The 21,330-nt window shown below is 42.0% G+C and overlaps 1 protein-coding gene across 7 annotated transcripts in view; it reads left to right on the top strand.

Moving 5' to 3' along the window:
* The window catches only part of LOC309584635 (ubiquitin-associated protein 2-like), a 206,048-nt gene that overhangs the window by 120,023 nt on the left and 64,695 nt on the right, over window positions 1-21,330 (top strand). For 4 of the 7 annotated variants that reach the window (XM_082300776.1, XM_082300774.1, XM_082300772.1 and 1 more), the window contains 5 exons: window positions 2,575-2,758; window positions 7,485-7,551; window positions 8,918-9,104; window positions 10,358-10,449; window positions 11,351-11,398. In XM_082300776.1, the coding sequence (XP_082156902.1) occupies window positions 2,575-2,758; window positions 7,485-7,551; window positions 8,918-9,104; window positions 10,358-10,449; window positions 11,351-11,398 (578 nt within the window). Of the gene's footprint in view, window positions 1-2,574; window positions 2,759-7,484; window positions 7,552-8,917; window positions 9,105-10,357; window positions 10,450-11,347; window positions 11,399-21,330 lie in introns of all 7 variants that reach the window. The other 3 variants (XM_082300773.1, XM_082300775.1, XM_082300771.1) reach the window with 1 other exon arrangement.

The following is a 21,330-nucleotide window of genomic DNA, read 5'->3' as shown; positions in this document are numbered from 1 at the left end:
GGTGAATTCCCTCCACAGGTCGCGCAGCTCACCCAGGGATAGGGACCGAGTGATAATCTCTGGCTCTGTCTCTTCTGCTGGGTGTGAAGGTCCTGATGCATCCTCGTCAGTCACTATGCAGACTGATTTGCTTTTTGATTTCTTCTTCTGAACGGGGGCAACTGCTACCGGTTTATGCTGTTCTGGTTTGGTGACAGTTTGTGTGGAGACACTGACAGCGGTTTTGGTTTCTTTCTCCTCTGTGTCAGTCTGTATAGACATGGTCTTTGGTTCTTTGCTCTTTTTTTCCCTCTCGTCCTGAGGATGCTGTGCCATAGCTCTGTTTCTAAGCATGGTGTACATGGTGCACGCTGTACAGAGAAGACAAAGCAGAACTAACAGCAAGATTATGCCATCTTTGACATCCAGAGGGAACTCAATATTTTAAAAAATATTGTGTCATGCCTGAACGGCTGGAAAAAAACATTCTTTACTCCTCCCCCCAGGGGCTGGGTGCGATTGTTGAGGCCCCAGATGTAGCATCCTAGACTAGGGCAAGCAAACCAAGTTGAGTATATATTCCGAATTATGTTCATTGCCTCGGAGATTATCATGCAGTAGGCATAATAGACCAATAAAGCAAATTTTATACCATACCCGGGTTTTAACAGGAGCATTGCAACCGGCAAAAATGTGCAGAAAAATGTAGAGAGCTAGGTACAAGACCCATGTAAGCATGTTGAGCATCATAGTAGGCGGCTTCTACAATACAAAATTGTAATTCTGACTTTTCTCAGTACCTTGCCCTACATTGGGTGCCAAAATATGTACTAGTTTGAAAACAAACCAGTGGGAGGCACCAAGTCAGAATAACAATTTAACAGGGAAAATAAGAAATATAAAGGCAGAAAACACTGGTTTAAACTGACAGAGTCAGGATACAACCTGACACCCTGTTAGTCAGGGTAGCAGTAGCAGTCCAATAAGATGGTGGCTGCAATCCTCCTGAAGTGGTGGATGTGGTTCTGTTGAAGCAGTGATCCTGTAGAAGGGTCTGCTCTTCCTCGGAAGGTCCAGTGGTGGGTATGCAGCTCTTGTCCTCTGGGAATACAGTGGGAAGGGTTGTCTGTGGTGTTCAGAATCTCAGATGATATCTAGGATGGAATGCTTGGTTCCTCCCTCTGGGTGGAGCATCTCACAGTGGGATGATATGAGGCAAGGCATTGATGGGCTCATTAATAGAAAGATAGTCCAGAAGGAGGAGGCAAAGAAACTGCCCCACCTGGTTTCAACAGCTCATGAGGATGGTAATAGAATGCACTGCAATCCAGTACATGTAGAAACAGCTGGGTATTCTGTTGGTCAGTGGAGCTGTTCAGTGTTTTATTATAGTATTGTGATCCTTTGGAAAGGCACATCTGTGGTAAACAAGTTCTCCTCTGTGTACCTGAAAAAGCACTATTTATGCTTAAAGCTTTTTATAATCTAGGTCACTGTACTAGTTTGAAAACAAACCAGTGGGAGATTGCAAGTCAGAATTATAATTTAATAGGAAAATTAAAATAAATGCAATAGTACAAGAACACTGACAGAGTCAAGATGTAACCTGACACTCTGTTCGTCAGGGTGGTGATAGCAGTCCAGATGAAGTGGTCCTGTTGAAGCAGTGATCCTGTAGAAAGGTCTGGTCTTCACTTGAAGGTCCAGTGTTAGCTCTTGTCCTCTGGGAATCCAGTAGGTAAAGGCTGACTGTGGTGTTCCAAACCTCAGATTATATCCAGGTAGGAATGCTTGGTTCCTCCACCTGGGCGGAGCATCTCACAATGGGATGATGTAATTTTATGAGTCATGTAGTGAGGCTGGATAGCCCATTAACGGAAGATATCCCCCTGGAGGGAGTTATCAGGGATGTGTCATGGAAGAGATAAAGAATATTGCCCCATCTCGTTTTAACAGATGGTAATAGAATACATACTTTTGGTTACATCTTACATTGTAACCTAAGACAGTCACATAAAGTTAGACAATATTTGACAAGCCATCAAAAGAGCTTAATGCTGTGCCCAGTTGTGGCCTTTTATCATAACTTCTTTTATTCTACTGCATTAAATATTTGACTCAGTTCTCCGAACTGGTAAGTTGTATGTGCCCTTGTACTCCAGAGATTCAAGTCTTAAACATCAAAGGTGCTGTGTAGGTTGCAATGAAGAAGCAGAGGTGTAGGTAAAAGCAGATTTGTACAGCAGAAATAACTTCTGTTTGCGGGACCAAATGCAAGGAATTTTAAAGTGAGGATTGGCTTGTGAGCAAAAGTTAGTAATCCAGATAGTGGGAGGTGAAGTGCAGACTAGTTTGCAACACATGTAGCATTGAAAATTATAAATCTATTGTAGGTGAAGAGCTTAAAGGGGAAAAATGATAGTTATGTTGCTGTTTGAATTTTCATTAATAGCCTGATTCTTGATGCTGTTACTGGTTCTTAATGGTCAGGTTTTTGTAAATCAAGGGGAGAACACTGTTGTGTTCCTTGATCCAGGCTGGGATTTCAAGTATGCTCAAATTTATCTTTGAATGTCTCTTTTTAATTTGTTCCAGCTACTTCATCAGTTCCTGTGCTTAAGACAGAGCCTTCTCCCTCACTACCTTCTGCTGGTTCTCTGCCCAGTGTGGTGTCCACTGCTGCTTCACTTCTGCCTTCAGCATCACAGCATGCAGCAACTTTGCCCAGCTTGCCTCAGTCCAGTGATCTGGCCAGCAGCTCACTCTCACAGTTAAGCAGGTACAGTAGGAGTTGTGATAAACTGAAAAGAGTTCAATTGTTGGGAAAGGACAGATGTAAGGGTGATTGTGTATGGGGCTGTCAGGCACCAGGGTCTCCTTTTCTGACATTAACTAGAATTAGGAGGGATATTCAGAAGAGGCCAGGATGTTTCTGGTTGCAAAGTATGAGCTCTGGGCTGCCTCTTAATGATAGAGCAGCTGCTGCCCTGAAGTCCTAATGGTTGTCTTGGTTTAAGACAAGTTAAAAGGTGGACACTTTGAAATAAGTTACCTCCCCTTTAGTTTTAACCAATCCCTTTCCACTAATAAGGAGAGATGAATGAGTAGATATAAGTGAAAAAGTAACAGTTTACTAAAAAACCAAAACAGCAACAGGCAAAAATAATAACAGTAATAGTCACTAGTTACAAAATTGCTGAAATCTCGTAGACTCCCTGGGAACAAGGAGAAATTAAAAAATAGCAGAGTAACCCCTCCCCCAAGGTGGTGACCTCCACGGACAACCATTTGTGGAAAGACAAAGATGGCAGCAGCCCTCCCCCCTCTTTTCTCTCTGGTGGTGGCAGCAGCTCCATTGGTGAAAGTGGCTGGCATACTCTGGCAGCTGGAACTTGGTCAAGGGCTAGAACTCATGGAGGGACTTTGCCTTCCCCTCGGCAGAAGATGGCAAGGCAGCCGGCTGGGGCAACTTGGACTCTGCGCCTTCCCATTTCAACTGGGTACTGCTGGTGGGCTGGAGAGATCATATGGAGTGGGGCTGTTCTGTTCTCATTGCAATGCTGCAGCTGCAGGCAGGCACTTGTGGAATTGGCGGGAGGGGAACTACCTGAGGCAACCCTCTAGGAAAAAAACAAAAACAAAAGAAACCCAAAGGAGAGCATCTGCCCACGATTCCTCAGCTCTATCCCCCTGCAAGAACAAAGGGAAAAAAGCCAGAGCCATGAGGCAAGAGAGAGTTCTGCCTGAGTGCCTCAACCTTAACAAACCTGGGCACCTCCCAGCCCTTGCCCCATGGTTGTTTTCCTGCTGCAGGGTCTTAAAGAGACAGTAACAATTTTGGGCACAGATAGATATGGAATACAATAACATTTTGGGTTACCTAGGACAGTGGTATATAAACAACTTTGTGTTGCAAGTGACTCTTGCTTCAATCATGTCAGCTAAATTGATTCCCCCAGTTTGTTTTTCCTAATTTTTCTACAGTGCCTACTGTTTGTTTAGTGTTGTATGTTTGAAATCATTCCCCAACAATTTACTTCCTGGCTAATTTTGAAATATCACATTTTCATTTATATTTGTATTTCTTAAAATTAGAAAATTGAAATGATTCCACAGGGAAAATGTGCGCCTTTTTCTAAGACATTTCCTTAAGACACTTTGAAATGTCAGATTAGCGTTCCTGGAAGTTCATTTAGCACAGCTTAGCTCATTATCTGTCTGATTTTTTAGTGCCTGTTACTTGAGCTTTGTCCTTGGACAGGTGACATCCTGAGGCTGTGCCGGTAATGTTTTAATACTCACCTTTGTGTCAGGGTCCCTTCCCCCCGCCGTGTAGCCCTGGGAGAGGGGCCCTGAGGAGAGGCACGGGGTTTCCCTGCCCCTGGTCAGCCTCGTTTGCCATTGGTTGGTTTGTGTTCCCCTGCGCGGGCGAGGACTCTCGGTCCCGTGACTAGAAGGGTTCCTCGGCAGAGCTCCGGCCATGTGGCTGGAGAAATAAACATCTCTCTGAAACATCTACCAAAAATCTGTCCATATATATATTTCTTTTCCACGGGACTCCTTGTTTGATACATCGTGTTACAGAATCCCCACTGTAACACCTTTGTACTGTATTTGTTAATATAAGAAACTAATTTTAAGGGCTATCACAGTTTTTTTTCTGTTTCACAGTTAGGACATAGTCTCTTAAAACACTAGTGTTTTCTGTTGAATAAAATGGTAAATGTGTCAAACAACAAGAATTAATTAATTCACGTTGAAAACATCTCCCCACATTTGTTTGTTGAAAAGCTGTGTACATTGGTAGAAATTTTAGTTGGAGGATTGATGCTGTTGGTCAGATACAAAGCACCATGAAAGATGATTCTTGAATTCCAAGCATGTCTGGCTTGGTTGTGCTGGTGGCTCTTGTCTATGTCTCTACCATAGGTCAGATAGTGAATTAAGGCTTTTAGAAGAGCTGGGCAGAGTGGGCAAGGGAGTGGTTTAAAAAACATATGTAGGACTGAACTGTTTCTTTCCTTGCTGCTTGAAGTGGTGTCATTGTAATTCCTGCAGGCAGAGAACAGTTTTAAAGAGTCAAAGTAAAATTAATCTATGAAACTGCCAAGATTTATTCTGGTCCCGCACCTCAAAGAGCTGCCAGAAGTGTTTGCCCTTTAATTAGGGCATATAATTTAGCCGGAAACTTTGCTATGAAAACTACTGTATTTTCTTGTGACTATTTCCATAGAGAGCACTAAAATATTTGTTATGGTTAGGATCTCTCTTGCTTCTGATTTCACAAGGAGAGTTTTTTTGAGCACTAAACCATACATGGTTTTCATGTCTGCTTTGTCAGTGTTCAATTTGTTTATTGTGCTGTAAGTTATGTTCTTGACCTCGAATGTAAGGTATAACTTCTCTCACTGTAAATGTTTAAAAAACTGTTTCAGTCACTTTTCAGGGAGATATTTGAAGATCTTTGGATCACAGAATCACAGAATGAACTAGGTTGAAAAAGACCTTTAAGATCTTCTAGTCCAACATATGGCCTAACACCTCCTCATCAACTAAATTATGGCACTGAGTGCCACGTCCAGTCTTTTTTTAAACACGTCCAGGGATGGTGACTCCACCACCTCCCTGGGCAGATGATTCCAGCGCATAATCGCTCTTTCAGTGAAGAATTTTTTCTAACATCCAACCTAAACTTCCCTTAGCGCAGCTTAAGACCATGTCCTCTCATTCTGTCAGTTGTTGCCTGGGAGATGAGACCAACCCCCACCTGACTAGAACCACCTTTCAGGTAGTTGTAGAGAGTGATAATGTCTCCCCTGAGCCTCCTTTTTTCCAAGCTAAACAACCCCAGCTCCCTCAGCTGTTCTTCATAGGGCTTGTGTTCCAAGCCCTTCACCAGCCTTGTTGCCCTCCTCTGGACACGTTTAAGCATCTCAATATCCCTCCTAAACTGAGGGGCCCAGAACTGGAAACAGTACTCAAGGTGTAGCCTCACCAGTGCCAAGTACAGGGGAAGAATGACTTCCCTGGTCCTGCTGGCCACACTATTTCTGATACAGGCCAGGATGCCATTGGCCTTTTTGGCCACCTGGGCACACTACTGGCTCATGTTTAGTCAGTTGTCAACCAGTACCCCCAGGTCCCTTTCTACCTGGGCACTGTCCAGCCACAGATGTATGTCAGTGCTGCTGTTAGTGCCAAAAGTTCACAGGCCTGTTCAGTTAGGGAAAAAAGATGGTGTTAAAGCAGAGTTGCTTTCTAAAGCAAAGTTATTGCAAATGTTTTTCATCAGGGGATATTACTGCAACCCTAGGGTATTTTACCGTGTCCCGCAGCCATAGGGAGGAGGAGAGAAAATCCAGCAGGCAGGAACTGTGCAGCAAGATTGATTTATTTAATTATTTTACAAACTATTTTATAGACTTTTTTCTTCATAGTCTAATTGGACAAAGGAACAGCCACCCCTTGGGGTGATTGGCTAAAATCCTAAAATATCCATTGTCAAAATATTTTTCTACTGTACTATAAACAAGACTTTTCAAGGCTGCAGGTGTTTGGTTGTTTACAGAACTCTGCTACCTCTTCTGTGAGAGAGAAAAGTCTCTCACAGGCTTAGAAAATAGCAAGAAAATCCTTGCTAGCAGCATTTTTCTATCTACAAGGGGATTCTTTATTTTCATGTTTTACAGTGTATGTATAAAACTGAACTAATAGTTCTGATTCATCTTTTCAAAGAGGAAATTGGTTTTGGTAGGGTGTAGTGGTATGAATTGGCCTTGATTAAATCGACAGATTCTGTAGTAGTATGGCTAACTTTTGGACTTTCACAGATGCTCTTCATTTGTTGGGGTTTTTGTTTTTTTTTTTTTTTGAGCCTTGTCTTTTGAGAGTTTGTTAGGGCTTTTGGTAGAGTTATGGGCCAAATACCCTGCAGTTCTAATTAGTTTAACTAATGTTATGCAGGTTATGTGAGAAATACCGTAATGAGTCAAACCAAAGCACTATCTCACCTAATTAATACTTGTGCTCTGTGGCAAGCAGCAGCAGTTGCTCATGGAAAGAATGAGAAACAAGCCATATGTTTGTGTGAGTGTTCTGATTTTGGACTTGACATGTCTTGGAGTCATTGTTACATAATTCCTGAACCAGCAGTTGTTTTTCTAAAAATATAGTAATTTGATAAATATAAATGAATGGTGTTTTAGATGTTTCTTGTTAGTAATAGTTGTCTCTACTTCATTTTCATTTTTTTCATTAAACAGTAGTAGGATATTAGTTAAAGGGAAAATGTCAGGGTGTATGTATATTATACACACACTTCTACAATTTTTTCTTTATTATCCTACTGTGTATGTGTATACACATACCTGCAATTTTTATTTTTTAAATAATATTCTACTACCTACTCTGTGTTTGTATATATGTATGTGTGTATATACATAGATATATATTAAAAATGTTTTAGGAAAAAATAATTGTATTAACTCTTTGAAATTTCTTTTTAGCTCCCTTTCCAATCATCAGAGCAGCCTCTCCCCTGCCTCAGTGTTGTCTTCAAGCACATCACATGTGGTAAGTCCTATTTGCATTTCCACAGATATTTGGCATATAGTCAGTTTATCTGATGATTAAGACCCTGTAGTGGTTTCTCAACTAAAACCAAGCTATGCTAAACTATGACAGACCCTCTCTTAGTTCAGTGTGCCCCATTATGCTAAGAACCGAAACGAGCTTTATCTCTGGGAAGGAGGACTGCCAGCTCTCTAGTGGTAAAAAAGTCTTTACCACTTGTGATTTGTTTGTACTAGATCAGGACTAGCTATTACAGAGACTTGCCAGTCACACAACTGTAGAGGAAATTTTTGTGCCAGCAAGGGGGGTATGGAATATAGAAAGAATTTCTTATAACAAATGTGTTTAAAAAACAAATAAAACTTTAAATGTGGCTGTCTGAAACTGCTCTAAAATGTGGACTGTTCACCGTCTCTACTGGAGAGGTTAGCTGGCAAAGTGCAGGTGATGGAATGGTACATGTCATGACAAATGCCTCAGGACAGATGATTTTAAAGTTTACCATGTGACATTGTTGTCACCTGTGTATTTAATGCATTAGCGATAACAAGGCAAATGATAGTGAACACAGTGCTCTAGATGAGGTTGCACAAATGAAAGTCAGAGAGACACTGCCTTGTTCTGTCTGTACAATCCCAGTTGGGGTATGCAGATAGGTTACTGCTTTTCTTTATGCTTGAATTTTGGTTTGTAATGCTCCACCCCTGCTGTATATGTAATTTAAAAATCATCCTAATGTCCTCCTTTTTTGTTGTCAGAGTTCTTTTTGGCTTCTGTGTGTTGATGACGCTGTTTTGCAGGTGTGATCAGCTTACAGCTAAGGCACTGTATTGTGCTGGATTCAAACCAGGAACTCCTTTATCCTCATGTGTTCCTGTAATACATTTTGTTTGTGTTTCAGTTTACCACATTGACTCTGTTGTGGGGCACTGCAGTTTTAATCTTTTAAATTCCACAAATGCATTGAGGAAATCACAATAGCAGTGTCCTGTTTTTTGAAAACAAATACTGTCTTTTGGAAGAATATAGTTTATGTAACATAACAAATACTAGCTTAAAGGAGTATACAAGCAAAAAGGACAAGAAATAATGCAAGGGAGTGACATTTGAGTTACTGTGGTATAATTTTGTGATGATATAGTGGTTTGAATTTAACTGTCGTAATAATTTTCTTTGAATACTTAAAAATCACAAGCATGCAATTTCATTGTTTGCCTGATACATAGATAATGCATTATTTTTTACATGTGCTGCTGTTAATTAAAATATTGTTGGGTTTGATTTTTAGTTTTGTTCCCTCCCCCCCTGCATCTTTCACTGTGCCTTGTTTGCTCTGTGATCCTCATTCCTTTTGTCTCCTTTCTAGCACACTAGTGTTGAGAACACAACTTCACTTCAGCCTTCAACAACTTTTTCAACTGCTTCAACCTCAGCCACTAGCATCACCTCTTCAGTTGTCAGCATGGCAAGCAGTATGAACACTACAGCTAGCCTTGGCCTGAATGTTACCAGTGTGTCTGCTACCACACGGGCAGCTCCCTTAATGTCTTCAGGTTTGCAATATTAACAGTTTATGTGGATAGACAGAGGACTTCAGTCAGCAGGACTATCAGTTGAGCATCTTGTCAGCCATAGCTATGCTAAGAAATCCACACTTTTGACTAGCATTTTCAGCATGCTTTATTTTCTGGGTTATAAAATAAAATTGCCTGGGTTTGTGTATTTGAGATATTTGTTAGGATGTTATGTGGCACTTATGTAGCATATTCCATCCCCAAATAGCTTTATAAATAGAAACCAGAGCAATTCTGACATTGGAAGTTTTGGACTAGGGGATTCACCCTATTTGTATTCCAGGTTATAATCAGCTCTTTGCTGTGAGTTCACATTAGCTTTAATTTCAGTCTTCTCTGTGACTTGAATTCATCTGTCAGTGTCAAAATATACTGCAGTGTCCTCATTATCATATGCCACATCCCTATTGCCACATCTAGAGAAAGAAAAGAAGTGTCTGATGTCTGGGTCATTCCACAGAAAATAGCACTTCAGAAAAAGGAACCACAGAGGGAAGGTTGGGAAGCTTCTTGCACTGAAGTGAAAGCAATGCTAAATTCTCTTTCTTTTCTAATCAGCCTGAACTGCTAAAAGGAAATCCTATGGAGAGAAGTGAATGATTTAAATATTAAGATCAGATTTACTTACAGAAGAATTTTCCATTTTCATAGCTTGTAAATAAAGTGTCCAATGACTGGTCAAAGTGCATTTTTTTTACTTTTCTGCTTCCTAGCTCTGCTTCATGTAGGCAATTGAAACCGTTGAGATTTCCTCTTTGCTATTCCCGGGTGCAACAAGTCACCAACAAAAAGTATGCTGGCAACATTTAGTGCTTTCCAGTCTATTGCTGGTGATAAGGGGCAATGTGTTGACAGAGCAGAACATGAAAGGAGATAATTTGCTCTTAGACTGAAAACAATGCCTGAATTTTGCCTTCAGGAGAGGACTGAAGAAAGGAGAAGTTCCTGTAATTCTTGTAATTCTCTTGGACAGAGTAAATAAAAAAATTAGACTGTTCTCTGATGGGACTCTTCAGTCTTAAGTAGCCTGTGGTTTCCATTCCTTCAGGCATGGTTAAACTCTCCAGGCTATTTTGAGCATTTTCATCAACCAGCACAAAATTCTTCTGTGTAGTTCTACTTTTACAAACTAAGACAGTGCAGATGCCAGGACTTGTGAGCTATCTTGTCTCAATGCTGAAGCCTTTTCTTTTCTAAAGACTTGTTAAAGTGCCTGTATTTTAATTCTACAGGCAAAGCTCCCCCAAATCTGCCTCAAGGTGTACCACCCTTGTTGCATAACCAGTATATTGTGGGACCTGGAGGACTTCTGCCTGCCTACCCAGTAAGCAATTTGTTTGTCCTTGATTGCTTAAGCCTTGGTGCAAGTGAGCCCTCCAGACCTGCTGTTGTCTATGCCAAGGCATTTCTGTTGGCACATGTTGCACATGGAATTCTTGTTCCAAGTGCTGAAGAATGTTAAATGTATTCAGTGAGGGTTTACTGTTGATAGTAAACTGTATAACTGTTGGTACAGACCTGATCTGGTGCTGTTGAAGCTAAACATGCATGTTGCTATGGTTTTCAGCGTTATCAGGTTTTAGGCCCTTTGAATAAAATAGGTTTGTATTACTGGAGTGGATAGTATTACATAGTAATGTAATAGTAATAGTACATAGTAGTGGTTGAAATGTGCCATGTGTCCTGTCTGTCATACTTTGAAAGATTGCACATAGCTTTTTGGTGTCTGACCAGGATCAACACATTTTTGGTTATCTGTTTTTTGAATCAGAAACTTTATTCTAATAATTCTTCTATATCACACCGAATGCAAGGGAATACCATAGGTTGCTTTGTGGTCTAGTCATCAAATCTTAAATCCTGCTATTTTCAGAAGTAATGATTACAGCAAGGAAGGCTGTTGTTCTCACTCCCAATTCTGAATGCCCTGTAGATTTTTCACAATTTGATGAATGATGCATCTGTTAAAACCATATTGAACATGGGACAGTAATATTCTTAGAGGACTGCTGTCATGAGGAAACAACATCAGAGTGAAAAGCCATTTTAAGCTTTGCTCTACTAGCCTTAAAATGCTACAGTGCACCATGGTAGCACAATGTGACATATATGTATATCTTTAAAATAGACTGGGCCTAGGTCAAACTGTTTAAACAGAGCCCCCAAATTGATCAGCATTAGAGAAATGTGTTATAACGATGTTTTATTTTTATGTCTTTAAGCAGATTTATGGTTATGATGATCTCCAGATGCTTCAATCCAGGCTGCCAATGGTAAGTAAATGGCTTGGTTTATTTAATTTTAAACAAGTTATCTTCAGTGTTGATCATTTGTGCAACGCAAATTAATTCATTTGATAGTGATTGAGAGCTTATCTTTATGTTCTATATGCTGGTTTTTTTTAATTATCCACGGGTTTCTAGGTGGTATAAATTGATACAGCAAAACTGTCAATTTGCAAATAGAAGCAAATGTGCTCTGTGCTTTTGAGTGGAGAAATTTTTAATTGTTATAGGGAGAGTATGGCATCTTGTCAAATCTAGTTGAAGTCTGTGTGTCAATGTTTTCTTTTAGCAAGAGATAGGATTGAACAGCAAGTAAACAAATTGGCAGCCAGTAGGTGCATCTGACAGGTTTTGGGGGTGCTCATAGGTGGAGATTTTTGCATGTGCATCATGGCAACAAATGCAGGTGAGCTGCAGGAGGGAGAGTATATGAAGTTTTCTTCTTTACTTGGATCCAGAATGCAAATGGCATGAGTGAAGCTGAGAGTTAGATTCACAAAGAGCCTCAGCCCAGATTGCAGAAAGGTAAATAATTTTGTTTTCAGAAAACTAGGATCTTGAAGAGAACGTTTGGTAGTATGTTACTGAGAAAAGTCACAGGATTAAGTGATTCAGTGTATCTCTAGATGCAGAAATGGAGCAACGAGCAGTTATCTGAAAAGAACTATCACTGGATGAATGCCATAGATAAAGGCCCAAGTCAGAACCAGGTCTTTCATATGGAGTCTGGGGACAGCCAGTCAGATAGTCAAAGGTAAATACAGGGATGTCCTAGACAAAACCCTGTCCAGCTGCACAGCCTGAACACGTCTCAAACTCAGGCAACTTTATTTTATAACCCAGCAAATAAAGCATGCTGAAAATGCTAGTCAGGAGTGTAGATTTCTTAGTGCAGTTATGGCTAGTCTTAGGAGGAGTGGCTGAAGGAGCTGGGGTTGTTTAGCCTGGAGAAAAGGAAGCTCAGGAGAGACATTATTGCTCTCTACAACTACCTGAAAGGAGGTTGTAGTGAGGTGGGTGTTGGTCTCTTCTCCCATGTAACAAGTGATAGGACAAGAGGAAATGGCCTCAAGTTGCACCAGTGAAGGTTTAGACTGGATATTAGGAAAAAATTCTTCATGGAAAGGGTTCTCAAGCATTGGAACAGGCTGCCCAGGGCAGTGGTTGAGTCTTTTCTGCCCGAGTCTCTTCTGTCTGTAATGACATGGTGTTGGTTGTGGTCTGTTTTCCTTTCCCTTGTGTACTGCCTTTGTTTTCATATTAGCTGATCTTTTCATGTTTGGAAGGGTTGTGAAATGATGTTGTTTGGAAGAGTCTGGAGAGCCCTCTCCTGGACCAAGGGCCTTGGGGGGATAGTGGTGGCAGCAGCTTCTGAGGAGGTGGCTCTGGGTGTAGGCACTTGATTGTTGGATGTGTTCCTGGATACAGCTGCCCCAACTCCTATGTTTGAAGCTCCTGAGGATAAGGAAGAAAGGCTTTTCCTTCAGGTATATATATTGCTCCTCCTCCTGCTTGGTTGGGTCCCTGGCTGTGGTCTCATGTGTGTGTGCCTGTAACAGGAGTCTTGTGCTTTCTCTACCTTTTTGCCTGAGATGGCTGGGGAGCAAAGAAGAAAATGCCCCCCATAAGGCTGTTTGTAAGCAAAAAGTCTTGCGTTTGGGATGGCCTTGAGCCCCTGTGCCCCGAGAGGAGAGGTATCCAAGAGTCCTCTGGAGATGGAGCTGCACCAACTAATCTAGTTAGAGCTCTAGTAGGAGGAGAAGGAGGTGGTGGTTTCACTTGCTGAAGTTTTAAGGTCCCCTCCAAGAGCAAGGATCACATTCTGCTTCTACGAGAGCTACTGTCATATGTTTTATCAAAGCTTTCAGAGCAGGGAAAATGTCTGGGTGGTAGTGGTGACAGGCTGGGAGCCATGGTCTTGTCAGGCAATGTTGTGTTGGGGAGTGGTGTGCTTTGGGTGCTGGCATGTGCATGATGTTTTGGCATACCTAGGTGCCGTTGTCACCTGCGTTGTCAACTCCGGGAAAAACAAAAACCCTCCAACATTTTTAGTGTTGGAGAATGAAGGCATTACTTTATTTCTGACCAGGATGTTGTTCTGGCCAGGATGTGCAACAGAAATCATTTCATCCACACATAGCCCGGGTTGTGCAGAGAAAATCATTCCATGACACATGAATTTTACTAGATTTTTCAGATACTTATACAGTCAAAACCCATAGAAATTCATTGGTTCAATGTTCATTGGTTCCAAGTTACGCAGTTCTTAGTATTTGGTTTCCTATTGGCTACAGATCTCTTCGCCTGCGATGCTAATTAGGTCCTCATTCTTATCTATCTTTTCCCAGACCAGGTGTCTCTGACCATGCCAGGGGTGATGTTTGGAGTTGATGGTCTGTTGATGGCCGTTGATGGTTGTTATCTTTTGTGTATCTTCTGTGCTACTCCCAGTCTGTTGAGATGTTAAGTTCATCAGGCCTCACCTGGTGGACCAATACCCTGGAAAGAAACTTTAATTCCCTTCCCCCAGGGCAAAGGCGAACAAACCTGACTTAAGTTATAAAATAAAAAAAAATAAACTTGGTATATTTTCCAACATCGTCCTGATGATACGTGGAAAAGACTCCACTACTGAAACGAGTAGTAAAGTAGGTATGTTTATTCCAGCCCTGGGGCGCATGTGGATTGCTCCACCAAACGTATGCACGCCAACAATACCATTTGGCTTGGTATATATCGAGTTACAAGCTACATATTTATTAGGTTTCCAAATGCGCCTATACATATTCATTTCTTAGCCCTGCCTAGCCCCGCTTCATATTATAATGAGCCCAAAGGTATTTCCATATGGCTTGTGCTTGCGCAGTGCCTTGTGCAAGGGTCTCTGGGATGAAGTAAGGAGTCTTCCTCAGATGAAGTAAGGAGTCTTCCTCAATTTGAACTTTTCACCTTGCTTCCTTGCACGTGCTCCCTGAGTCCCTGGCCCAAGTTCAAACCCCAAGGCTGGTTTGAACTGGTTCCTGGGTCCAAAGCAGGATCTTTTGGTCATGGCTGCTTTTCCTTATCAATAGTCTTGTATCCTCCCTTTTTCTACTTGACAAATGCAATAAATGTTAGGCAAGCTATATGCATTGTTTTAGCAAGCAGCCCCTTTAGTAATTCACTTAACCCTTGTTTCCCCGATTCAGTCTCTGCAGGAGGTACACTGATGTTGGTCCATGGCTGGACCTTGTCTGTGTTGCCCTAGAATAGCTCATGCTGCAAGGTGTTTTCAAGCAACACAATGAGACAGTTGTCATGAAAAGTGCCTGAAGTGGCAAGAGTAGCTGAATTCAGCCTAGTCAAAGTGATCTCTGCTGTGGCTCTTTTCATGTAATCATAGAATGGGTTGGGTTGAAAGGGATTTTTAAAGATCATCTAGTTCAACCCCTGTTACAAATCAGTTTAACACAGAAGACCAAAGGAAACTAAGTCTCTGTGAATAAAATGGATCAGACCCAGAAAGGTTCAAAATATACCTAAAAAATATGATTAAAACCAAACGAGGTTAGATGTTGATTCCAAAAAAACTTGATATATTTTATTTTATAGTAAAAGAGGCAAAGAAAGAAAAAGAAGTGTGCGTGGGGGGTGGGGGGACAAGAAGAGAGTGAAAGGGGTCAGGTAGAAACATATCACCCTTACAGGGATCCCAACGACATCTCGTTGCTCCCCTCCATCTGGTCTTCTTGGTGGTGAGAGTCCCCCGGTGCCCACTGCTGCTGCAACGTATAGAATCCCATGGATTAATATACGTTTGGGCCAGGTGTGAACGCCCACGTGCCTCCCTTGGGGAGGGCAAGTTTGACACTGTCCCTTGCAACACTGTGGATGTGTTGCATCATGCTGCAGTGCTCCAGTGCAGGGTCTGGGGACCCCTTTGGGAAGGGGGCCTTTGATGGGCCATGACACCCCCTCTGCTGTCCTTCATATGTGTAGTGGTTTGGTCCAAAATACTCATTACTGTTTACCTTCTGTGAGATAAGAATTAGGAGAAATGCAAAGCAGGCACCAATCTTGAAAGAATATAAAGAAGTTTATTAACAGACCTAAAAGAGGAAAAAAAAAAAAAAAATTATACCACACCTTCAGAACTCTTCTCCTCCCCGCACCTTCCTCCCTTCTCCCACTGACAATGTAGAAAGACAACCTTTAAGATGTTAATTCTGTTTACCACTTCCATAATAATCTTGTTCAGTCCATTTAGGAAGAGGAGTCTCTCTTATGCTATGAACACATTATCACAACGAGACAGCCGCCCACTTCCAAATAACTTTGTTCAGTCCATTTAGGAAGAGGAGTCTCTCTGCTTGCATGTGAATCCCTTCCCCCAACTTGCAGCTTTTCCCACAACTGCTTTTGAGGGTCCACTTTTGAAGTTTTTTGGGGTACAATTTTAAGGTTGAGCTGTTCAGAAACAAAAACAGAGGCCCTTCTCCTTCCCTGGGAGCAAAGGGTCTTCCTCATCTTCATCTTTAGGACTATCTCTGGGAGCATCTCTAGGAACTGAGGTTTTCTCCTTTCCCATTTGGAGCAAAAGTCCTCATCGCTTCCATCTCTCCCTGTCCAAACTTCTCATGAAATTACAGCTGTGTCAGCATCTGCCTATCTCAGCGCAGGTGCTTTTGCTAACATGCACGGGTTGAACACTCCACCCCCCACATCTTCATGAAATTACAGTGGGTACTCTGACATATCCTAGCTTCACAACAGAATTTCAGCTTTAAGCATCTCCTCTTTCTCTTCCCTCAGGTTTTCAGCTCTTCACAGCACTAAAAGGGTTAATCTCACCTAGGCCTTGCAGCTGGAATGTGGCTTATCGCAGTGGAGGGGGGGGGAGCCAAGCCGCTCCAGCTGCTAACAGCAGGGCTGTAGGGAGGTTCCGCGGGTGGAACAGGGCCCATCGGCTCCAGGATGGCCATGGCCCAGCCTGGCCTGGCCCAAGCAGGGCCTGGGACAGGCCCACTGGCCCCTGCACGGGGCCCGCAGCCACCTGTCCCAGCACCGGAAACGAGAGAGAGAGTCTGCCTCAGGGTTTCTATTCTTAAGTGTGTATCACAGAGGCGGTCACAACTTTAAGTGGCTCAAAGAATTGTCCATATTCAAACTGGCCAGCTGATAGGTTCTATCAGGTCCCAGAGGAAGCTGTAAGCACCCCTTGGCAAGGACATCACTTCCGGAACTATGCTTGCTAACCTATGACAATATGGATTCAGCTTTTCCCAGGATGAAGGTGCCCCACAGCTGAGCTCCTCTGCACAGCAGAAGATGGGCCTTCACTGCCTCGAACCAGAGGCTTTTTCACTACACACCCAAAACTTCTCTTCCTCCCCCCAGCCTTTGGCTTGAAGGTCTGTTCCAGCCTGGCAGCTGATAGCCCCAGGGCTGTGGTCTCCACCGAAAAGGTGCTAAGCTTGATCCCTCTGTGAATGTGTTCTTCCTTCCCTGAGGAGAAATCTCCATCTTATCTCCATCAAGGAGCAGCCCAGGGCTCCATTCAGGGTTTTGGTGGTTTTCTCTACAGCTTTTGCACAGTTTTGCTATAATAGGCTGTCCCGTTCCACTATAAAAGGGGGAGCTGGGAAAGGATTCTTTTGATGGATTTTTCTGACGAAAAATCAAGCACTAAGACGGCAATATTATATCTGAAAACTGTTTATTGAAATAAAAAAAACAAAAAACAATTAAGTGTTCTTATTAAAAAAAGGAGGGGGGGGAACAGGAAAAAGGAGCAGAGAGAGAGAAAAGAGAGAGAGGGGGAAAGAAACAGAAGGCAGGGGACAGCGTTACCACAGAACCCAGGCTATTTGTCAGCATTAGTTTGGCAGACGGAGTGTGCGTGTTGTGAACCGTGGTGCGTTTGTGTAGCTTCTGTGGCAGGCTGAGCGCGATTTTTAAAGAGCAGCAGGCTGTGTGTCCCTTCTGTCAGCAGAGACAGGTGTCTGTGGTTACAGGTGTGCTCCCGGAGCAGCTGTGGTCTTTCAAAGTCAGGGCGCAGTGGCTGCGAGCAATGGCGGCTGCGGGCTGGGTACGGGCAGCGGCTGTGGACAACGTGATATGCGGAAAAGACTCCACTACTAGAATAAGTAGTAAAGTAGGTATGATTATTCCAGCACTGGGACGCATGGGGGATAGTTCCTCCAAAGTCGTGCGTGCTGAGAGCTGCATTCAGCTTGGTATATATCGTGTTACAAGCCCCATATTCATTAAGTTTCCCAATATGCCTATACATATTCATTAGTAGCCCCGCCTAGCCTTGCCTCGTATTATAATGAACCCAAAAGTCATTTACATCTGCATTGCGCTTGCACAGTGTCGTCTGGTGGTTGTGGGCAGGGGTCTCCGGGATGAAGTAAGAATCCTACTCAGATGAAGTAAAGGGCCTTCCTCATTCTGAACTTTTCACCTTGTTTTCCTGCACATGCTCTTTATGTCCCTGGCTCAAGTCCAAACTTCAAGGCTGGTTTAAGTTAGTTTTAGGTTCAAAAACAGGATCTTTGGTCAAGATTCCTTCCCTTTATCAGTAGTCTTATATCTTTTAATTCTTCTTTGTTAGGCACAATAAGTGTTGAGCAAGCTGTATGCATTGCTTTTAACTAACAGCTTCTTAGCAAATCATTTAACCTCTGCTTCCTCCTCCTTCCCTTGTTTCAGTCCCCCCTTTTCTATAGTTAGTAAATTCTTTTTCTAATACATAAATTCTTTTTCTAATAATCTTTTACGATAAGCTTCCTTTAATGCGTTTCCATGTGCATTTGACAAAGTAGTTAAAACTGATAACTTCTTTAGCACTCTATAGTTCCAAACAAGCAACATAATAGACAACACAAGGCAAGCACTCACCAAAATTAATAAAACAATTATGGGGTGATATAACGTATTCAGAATGCCAGTTGCGGTAGGTGATCACCCGAAAAGCGCGTCCCACCAGTTATGACTTGCATCTTGTTTTACTCTTTGCAAGATTCTGCTTATTTCTTGTGTGTCATGATGGATGGTGACTAAGGTCTTTTTCCCGTTCTTTTGGATTTCTTCTAAAATCTCAATTAGGTCTTGATGTTTCACTAATTGCTTTACTAATGTTAGGTCCATCCCAATAGGTGTGGGTAGCAATTTATGGTATATGGTGTAGTTAGACCTTATCAATTGATGAGACACAACCAGTGCTAAATATGAAAAGTCACACCAAACAATCTTGGTAAAATTACAAATACAACAATTAGAGTGATTCCTGGCAGCTACATTTATATTACTGTCATCTATCATCATAAAAGTTCAGATAGTTCTTAAGCACACGCAGCCTTGACCAATATATACAAGTACAGTTTTCGGTGTAGTGTCTGGGTGGACCTCGAAGTGACAAATGCCTTGTTCTACATCAAGACATATGTCTTTGGCATCAAGTGTATTACTTTCACAGATAAATCCTTGTTGTTCCCATGTGATGCAAGATTCTACTGTTTGCCATTTTTCTTCTACACTCCGAGCCCATACTCTATGTTCAGAGGGGAAAAAACCTGTTCCTTCATAGTTTAGTCCCAACGCAACAATAGGATGAATTACATAAACTGTGGCATTATGTATAGTAAGCACAAAGGCAGTAGCTATGTTAGTCATTGGGTCATAAGTGAAATTTACCAAGGTCCACCAGGATTGGAGCTTTCTTTCTAACTTAGTAGCCTTATTCCAAACAACTTCTTGGATTTCAATAGGGAAAACACCTTCATTTCCTTCTCTTAAAATTAAGGAAGTTGTTGACTGCATCCATAATTGGGCTTGTATGCAGCTAAGGGCTAATGATACATTGTCTTGAGCTACACCAAGTGTGTTTAATATCAGTCTGTGGTCCAGGTCGCTGGTCTTTGTGAAGTCTGGGAGTATTTTGGAGACTTGCCACTGGCTGTTTCCTTATGCTGATAGGGAGGATTTTAGGGGCTGTTTTAATTTGGTCAGGTCACTGGTTGCCGTGGGCAATTTATTCATCAGTACCTCTAAATCAATTCCATTTATGACTCCCAGTCCTGTTCCCAGCATGCCAGTCAGGTGTCTCCACATTCTGCCTTTGAGGGGTGTTTGCTTTTGCAGCCAGGCTGTCAACCCTTCAAAGGATGTTTGTATTAAAGGGGAGCAGGCTGGTTGGATCTCAGAAATATTAATTTGCATAAGTAGTTCTACACGCTTAAGAGACCACTCTGGATTAAACAGCAATAATTGCTGGCCTGTGTTCCTCACTAAATAAGGGCTAATCTCATAAATCTTTGGTTCAGGCTTAAGTGATGTGACCTGGGTTTGGATTTGATTGCTGTCATAGGTTGTAACAGGCCTAGCCATGGTATTTATCTGGAATTTGAATGAGAGCCCATTACTGTCCTGGGCCTAAAGACAAACTACTTCAATGGTCTGTACTAATGTGAAATTATACCAACAATCTACTTCACTTGAATGATTACAGATTTCATTATGTTTGTCTGTCGGAGTAGTTGAAACACTAATTTGGATTGCTTTTTTATGAGTAGTTCAGTTAATAATTCGGCATCTTATTTTGATTTCTTCTCCTACAGTTCCCTGAAATTGCCAAGTTTTTATTGTTTTTCCCATTCTTGCTTTGTATACACTTGGTTTCCATGCATGACCACAGTCAGCAGGTTTAAATCCTTTAAATCAGAATATTTCCCCATGAGTCCAGTGAACTGCATAAGGGCTTGGGACCATATGTCTTCTCTCCTATGAATAACTTCTCAACTTAAGGCTACAATTATGACTGTGAAGAAAATTATTTCTTCGGTTATACTTGAGTGCCACCATAACATTTTCATTTTGTTCGGGTAAACTTCAGTTCATCATCATCAGGGGTCACTTTCCAAGGGGCTTCTGGAGCCTTCTTACCCCGAGTATGGTGAATCCAGGCACTCTGTTCTCTGATCTTAATTGCGGTGTAAGTGGTGAGAAGTACCTGGAATGGTCCTTCCCACTGTGGTTCCAGAGTTTTTTCTGTAAGACACTTAACATACACATAATCTCCAGGCTGAATGTCATGTACAGGACCATCCAAGCCTCGACTTCAGGTTCCAGCCACATGTTTTTCAATTTCTCTAAGCTATTTGTCTAAAGCAATCATATAGGTGGTTAATGTCTCCTCCCTAATTTGGGTAGATATTCCTTTCTGTACCCCATATGGTCTCCCATAAAGTATTTCGAAGGGACTTAGCTTTTCTTTAATTCTGGTCTTGGACCAAATTCATAACAATGCAAATGGAAGAGATTGCGGCCAGGGTAGGTTAGCTTCTTGCCCTAGTCTCACAATTTGCTGTTTAAGCAAATGATTCATTTTCTCTACTTGACCACTTGACTGGGGGTGGTATGGAGTGTGGAGTTCTCAATCTATGCCTAAATGACGGTTAATTTATTGTACCACCCTTGAAATAAAATGTGGTCCCCTGTCTGAAGATATTGTGGCTGGAACTCCAAAGCATGGTATTATTTCTTGTAGTAGCGTTTTGGTTACTTCTCAAGCCTTAGCGGTTCTAGTAGGAAAAGCTTCTGGCCATCCTGAAAAAGTATCTGTCAACACAAGCAAATATCGATACCCCCCTTTTCTCAGAAATTTCATAAAATCAATTTGCCAGTGCTGTCCAAGCCCATGGCCCCTTACAATTTGACCCATGTTTGGTTTGGGGGGATTTTTGGGATTAGTTTGGAGGTAAAGGTTACACTGTCGGGTTACTTGCATAACGGTTTCATATACATTTCTAGCGATAATTTTCCTAATTAAGTAGTTATATAAGGCATTTGTTCCTCAATGCATTTTCTGGTGCTCCTCTCTTACTAGTGACCATAGCAAATGGGAGGGAATAACTAATTTTCCTTCTGCGGTGATAGCC

Source organism: Coloeus monedula, assembly GCF_965178545.1.
Source record: "Coloeus monedula genome assembly, chromosome: W".
Classification (NCBI taxonomy): domain Eukaryota; kingdom Metazoa; phylum Chordata; class Aves; order Passeriformes; family Corvidae; genus Coloeus; species Coloeus monedula.
This window is presented reverse-complemented; position numbering and strand designations above follow the sequence as displayed.